The sequence below is a fragment of the Antennarius striatus genome, chromosome 6 (assembly GCF_040054535.1).
Source record: "Antennarius striatus isolate MH-2024 chromosome 6, ASM4005453v1, whole genome shotgun sequence".
NCBI classification, from domain to species: domain Eukaryota; kingdom Metazoa; phylum Chordata; class Actinopteri; order Lophiiformes; family Antennariidae; genus Antennarius; species Antennarius striatus.
Window position 1 is genome coordinate 16,678,137 of NC_090781.1, and position 7,068 is coordinate 16,685,204.

General features: G+C 34.8%; 1 protein-coding gene across 1 annotated transcript; it reads right to left on the reverse strand.

Annotated features, from left to right (window-relative positions):
• Positions 1 to 2,952: 2,952 nt before the first annotated feature.
• Positions 2,953 to 3,891, reverse strand: LOC137596190 (olfactory receptor 52Z1P-like). Its single transcript, XM_068316502.1, has one exon. The coding sequence runs from the start codon at positions 3,889 to 3,891 to the stop codon at positions 2,953 to 2,955; it is 939 nt and encodes a 312-aa protein (XP_068172603.1).
• Between the last annotated feature and the right edge of the window lie 3,177 nt (positions 3,892 to 7,068).

Here is a 7,068-nt window from a genome sequence, read left to right on the forward strand (position 1 = left end):
CACAGCACACACACATCAGATGATGATCATATTTATAGGCACCAGACAGCTCCTTGGAAACTTCTGGTTTATCACAAAGTTTATCTTTAGGTTGTTATGGAAGTCACAGCTCTCAGGAGGCTTTGGGAGAGCAACATCGACACGTTAGAATAAAAGTTTATTTACATTAGTCTACATATGATCAGGGGCATTACTGAATTAGAATAACCATTCATTCATCCACTCATCCATTCATTCATCCATTCATTCATAATTTGAGTCAAAGTAAAGGCTCTTTAAAGGCAAGACACATTTTTGCAATTGTTTGCAAACTACGTCTGTCAGAGGTTTGTACGGTACTACAACAAACTGTAACAGGGAATTTGGCATCATCAATTCACCTGAAGTGGTGGAAGGAAGCTAAAGAACCCGGACACAGGGAGAACATGCAAACTCCCCAACATGTCACAGAAAGTCACATCCAAGGGATATGAATTAACGAAACACACTATTTCATGTGAATAGATTTCTTTTAATGTAACACTAACAAAGAAACAGCTAGAAATGTGTTCCAACTTCTTGTTCCAAGTTTTTTAGCAAGCTCTGTAACCAAAAAAGTTGAATCTCAAGCTTATTTTTGCCCATTAATTGATTAAATTACCCATAAATTCTAATAATTCTTCTCTTTAATTATTTCACAAGCAAGCCATTTACATTGCAATTGTTGGGAATTTCCATTAAACAATAGAAATAACCACAAGATGCATGTGCTTACACAAATATAGATTGCACTTAGTTCCTTGTCTATCACAAAATGTTCTTAACACAAAAGGACACATCACACACAGTATATAGATAAGTGATACTCGTTAGGCTGAGCTCATCCCTTAAGGACAGTCAAACCCAAACAATGTGAAGATCACGGTCAATGAACATTCAGGACTCTTCTATAGAGGATTACATAACTTTACATGCTGAAACCCATTGTTTGATTAACTTCTCCAATTTATTGTAACATTGTTATGCCAAAATACTCCGATTTCTGAAGGAGTAAGGAATGACAAATTTTGTAATACATTTTTTAAATAAAGAAAAACAACTGCATTTATTATTTCTTATCTATAGTTGTATATACAGGTAGCTATATTTTCTACAAATTCCATCACTGCTAAGGATTTTACTTTTAAACTGATGGTCGCAAAATTGTTTATATTTCTGCATAAAATCACCCAGTTTATTTACAAACTATTTATTTTTGAATAGAGAGGCAGAAAAGTCACAGGTTTGTAATTTGATACAATGTGTTTATCATCACTTTTAAAGATTTGAGCTGCCTTAGCTATTGTCATCATATCAAGAAACACATTTGTTTATAAGTGATATATCAACAGTATTATCATTGATACATTTTTTACTCCAGGTCACTTCTCAAACATCACCCTCAAAAACTACCAATGATTATTGAATTGCTATTAAGAAGAAAAAGTATACTGAAGTATACTCCATTAATTTATTGTTGAATGCAAAATCACAATTATTTTGACATCACTAATTTCCCTTTCTAACTTTGGGTCTACATTCACAAAAAGAAAAAAGTGTTTGAACACATGAGCTATTTCCTCTCAGTCAATGACAATTACAGTCATCTCATGTACAAAAAAATGGATGGATGAATGGATGGATGGATGGATGGATGGATGGATAAATTGTCATTATTTACAAAATATTTTGGAAAATCAAAGTTAACAATGATTTTTGTTTAATAATACCCTTGGGTATGTTCTAGGTGTTCAAGGTGCAATTAATATTATTTTATAGTGCTTTAAAAGTAATTGATCTTCTACCATTGATAGCCTTTTTTGGGCAATCTCTTAATGTCAGTCTGTTTTTAGATTTTTCTTGCATACCCTCCTTATCCTTTATTCTATGTATGATGAATTCCCTATAAAACCTATTTTCCTTTTCACATAGTTTTTCCAAAATTTCTGTAAACCATAGTTTTCACAGATTTTTTTTAACTACAGCAAGGGAGTGTTATCATTGTCTTCATAATCCAAGATTGGATAACAAATCCCAAAAGATTTAAGAGCCACAAACAAGAGCTTCTGTCGTAAAAAGGAAGATAATGAACCAATTGCGAACCCGGAGTTTCAGGTAAATGTCAAATCTGTGCTCTCAAGTACCTCCAAAAGATCTGCAGGGGATGTAAATGCTGCACGGAGGAAAATTCCTACAGGCACTGTCACAGAGAACAATGAGCTGATCCACATTACATCTATTCTATTACACACACACACACACACACACACACACGCACGCACGCACGCACGCACGCACGCAGGAAATTACATAATTTCACAAACATTCACAAGGCATGGTCAGCAATATGAGTCAAGATACATTTACACAGAATTGTACAAATTTAAAAGAAAAGAGGTTTCTGTCATTGTGCACTTTATAGGGTTTTCTCTCCTAATTGGAAAACTATGTAAGCTTTCATACATTTAGGACATTGTTTCAAAAAGTAGACTGGCAAGTGGGATAAAATATATTACACAATGAATTCTCATTCATTCACTCCCTTTGCACATCTCTCATTACTTTTATTTATTAATTTTGGAAACATACAGATGTCAGACTGAACTAAGGAAAATTTGCACATAATTTCCACATCATTTGAATAGTGAACAAAATACCTTATTTTTTTGACATTGAAGACGCATATTATATAATGCTCTACTACAATATTGTAAATATAGACACAGAGCTATTATCTCATATACTGTATGTACCGATGATAGACAGACAGAGAGACATACAGATAGATAGATAGATAGATAGATAGATAGATAGATAGATAGATAGATAGATAGATAGATAGATAGATAGATAGATAGATAGATAGATAGATAGATAGATAGATAGATAGATAGATAGATAGATAGATAGATAGAAAATCTGATTACATTACTATTACATCTTTGATGAACTTCCAATTAATTTGAGTATTATTGTTAACCTGTCCTTAAGCTCTTTGGTTTTAAGTCCATATATTATAGGGTCCAAAAGAGGGGGTAAAAATATAACTGACAAACCAAGACCCCTTCTAACCAAAGGTTTCACAATATCAATGCGATGAGCAAGGAGAGTAACAAATGTATTAACCTGTAGAATTACATAAGCAATTATATGTGAGCTACATGTCTGGAAGGCTTTTTGCCGGGTGCTAGCCTCACTGGTGGCAACACAAGTATGCAAAATCTTTCCGTATGTGTACAACATTATCATCATTGGTATGCCTTGGAGGACAAATAACATGACCAGTCCATAGATGTTGTTCACACTGGTGTCCTGACAGGTTAGTTTCAGCAAAGATGGATTGTTACAAAATAAATCCACAATCTTTGTCCTGCACAATGTCAACTGTACAAGCAACAAAATCAAGACAAATATAATCAAGAAACTCAGAAACCACACTGAAATAATAATTCTTATTAAGTTACATGTAGACATAATGGAATTATATCTCAAAGGATAACAAACTGCAATATATCTGTCATATGCCATGGCACTCAAGATCAGCAAGTTTGCTGAACCATAGAAATGTATAGTAAAAGCCTGAGTGACGCAGGCAGGGTAGGAAATCTGCCTGTTCTGTGTCACAATGCTGAAAACAAAGTGTGGATAAAAACCCGTAGCACCCAAAATGTCACTGATCGGCAAGTTGCACATTAGCATAAACATTGGCTTGTGCATTTTTTTACAGCAAATAATGGTCATTAATATTAGCAGGTTGCAAAACAAAACCCACAAATACAGTAAAGTCCCAAACACAAATGCAGGGTAAATATATACATCAGATAATTCAAGTGATTCTAGTGTTAGTAAACCTGTAGATAAATTTGTGTCCATGGTTGGTATTGCTTTGTAATTTTGCGAATGTTTCTTTGAAATTTCTCTGAAATGCTGGACGAACTGAAAAAAAGAAAGACAAACAGTCATAACCAGAGATTACATTCAATGGAATCATTCATCTGTGCCTCTGATATCTTACCTCTGGAACTATGGGATCTTTTTGTCACCACATACATGAGGTAAAAGAGGTTGGCTCTTATATAGGGAGCTGAGCTGACTTCACCAAGAACTGCATGATGCTGACATACAGTCAGGAAAACACTTATGATGTAATACTGTTTTACAATCCTGTGAAGGGTACAGAACACACATAAACATAGTTTTAGCATTTAGACATTCAAAAAAGTTAATTTTTAGATTACAAGATAGTTTTATGAAGCAGTGAGTGTTTGCCACATTTCAGACAGATTGTTGAAGTATATTTCACTCAGGTCCATCAGACTGACCATAATCTGAAGTCTTCGAGTCTTTTTTGTACTATCACATCATAAGATTTAGAGGAAATGCAAAACTTTTGCTTCTAACCTTGTAGACAATAGTCAGTCATTCATTCTTCATCAATACGTGCTTTATCCACTGTTGCGGGTCGCGTTCTGCTGGAGCCTACCACAGCTGGCTGGGGGCGTGAGGCAGGGTTCACTGTACGCACGATACCACCGCAATTTTTGGTAGACAATATAATATAATTTATTTTAAACATAGTACATTGAATTTTCACATACAATGCCTTGACAAAAATATTCCACAATGACATCCCCATCAATCTACCACACGTCAAAGTCAGTCTGCTTCCAAGTTATATTCTAGAGCTGTTTCTAATAGAATGTATAGATTTACAGGTCTCTAGAAAATCTTTACTGTCAAATGATATCAAATAAAAAAGCAAGTCTTTAAAATCAAATCAAAACATAGCTGAAGTTGATTCAACATTGTGTCAAAGTTGACGTGTCCTCCTAAGTGCCTTATCTAAATCCTGATTAAAAAAACATCAATTAGCAAAGCAGGCTTCTTGAGTAAATCTCAATAATGATATCAATGTAATATAAGGATCAGATTTCATGGTCAATGAGAGACACTACGAGGTTCAAACTATCATTCTACCATTGTGTTTAAATGTAATTACAGTAGGGAAACTGAACTGAATGGATGTTTCTGTTCTCTGAGTAGATTCTTTCTTCTTCTTTTATACTTTTGTTCTTTCATTCTTAAAACACATTTAATAAATTCACTGATATTACTCTGAGGTCCTAATACTCACTTTCATCAACTTCACATCTTTGTCTTGTCTGGTAATATATTATCGGAAGAATCGTTCAGAATGTCTGACCAAACCCTAGCAGGCTTTAGAAATAATATTTTCACATGCTACAATTATGGCAAGGTTGGAAACTTTTTCATGTTGTCCATCACCTTTACACCAGCTTCTCAGAGAGTCCATAGGTTACCACATGGCCACTGACTAATTCAAACCCAAACCCATTATCGAGGTTACAGCTGCCACTCTTCCTTTACTTCTCTTTGTTATTCCATTATTTCATTTAATTTTAATTTTATTAACTCTATTAATCCCCGAAGGGAAATTAAGACTCCACTCTACACACAGGTTAGTAGTTACATGCATCTGTATAGTGTGTACAGGCCTGTAACACACACACAAGGGGCTTGTAGGCATGCAGGTGAGGGGGAGGTAGAGTGGCGGGCAGCTCTGTCGTGGTGCGCCTCGAATGAGCAACTTGTAAAGGGGACGTCGCCTTGTTCAAGGGCGCCTCCGCAGTCCTCCAGAGTGTTTTTTGGACGGGAGCGGGAATCGAACCGCAGATCTCAGAACATTGGATGACCCGCTCTACCGCCTGCTTTACCACTGAGCCAGTGCCGCCCATCTGTTATCTCCACCAACCTGCCTTCTTTGATCGAAGTTAAAACTGAACATTATTCTGAAGCAGTCACCTTGTATCTCTTTGTACTGAAATGAGACCAAAACAGAGATGCATGCATGTATGTGTTATCTATAGAAAGAAAAAATACAAAAGCATTCATTATCTTGTCACTGTGTAGTCTAATCACTGTCATCATATCTGTCAGTGAATTTGCCAAATCTGGTATCATTTTGTTTCATGCCACTGTGGGGAAATGATGTAATGAAGTCATACATATTTTAAGTGGGCATATTTTGTTTTTGCACTGGAATTAAGGATTCACCAACTTTCCAAATCCTGCCTTGGCCCCTAGTAATAGCATCTATCGCTGTCTTGCTGGATTTTTGATATGCATTTGCCAAATATGAATGAAAACAAAGACACATATTTCCTTTTAAATCCTGTCAAGAGCCTCTTAACTTTCATAGAAATGTGAAGGTGCTCACATGATTTTGTTCAACCTAATGGTTGAACAAAATCATGTGAGCTCTTTCACGCTCTCTTTTTTTTTTCTATACTAAATGTCTGAAAAACTTGTGGACAATGTGTGTATTTTTTTCAAACATACTCAACATTACATTTTGTACAAATTTTGTCTATTTTTGTGTTAAATTCAGGAAATAACTATCATGGTTCATGATTAATAATAATTACTGATTTATGAATGTAAGAATCTTAGCAATTTACTTAGAAGGTGTTCATAGGGTCCCTAGTGAGGGAATAAAGCTGTAACTATAGAGGAAAATTTGCCAAGCACACTCGTATTCAGAAAGATATGGGATAAAAAGTGAAGACAAGAGAATGAATGTGGAATATTTCAGACATTATTAAAAAGCAATGAAACGGCATTTTAAGTATTATACTATAGGCAATGCACAGCATTACACAATATCTCAAATTAAAATCGTATATAATTTCACTTTAAAAACCACAGAAACACTCAAGCAGTGATTATAATAAAAAGAACATTCATACTACGCTCATTAAATGTGACCTATTATATACCAATTAAAGTTCACTTGTACTGAGGACAAAAGTATGCTGACAAAATAAAATCTGAATGTCAAATCCAGTAAATCCTATGTCCCATGCAGGAATCAGCATTTCTGAGACTAAAACTTTTGAAAAGTGGTTTTGATTATGTTCAAGTATTTACACATGCATGAGTAATTTGTTTTCACAAAAATACTAACACTATCCATCTAATGATTATTGTAGCTGACAAAGCTCAATGCTGTCAAGCTCGTTTTTTAAAGAT

Excerpts from the sequence above, each read along its gene's own strand:
- LOC137596190 (XM_068316502.1), bottom strand. The coding sequence starts at position 3,891 with ATGGACACAAATTTATCTACAGGTTTACTAACACTAGAATCACTTGAA.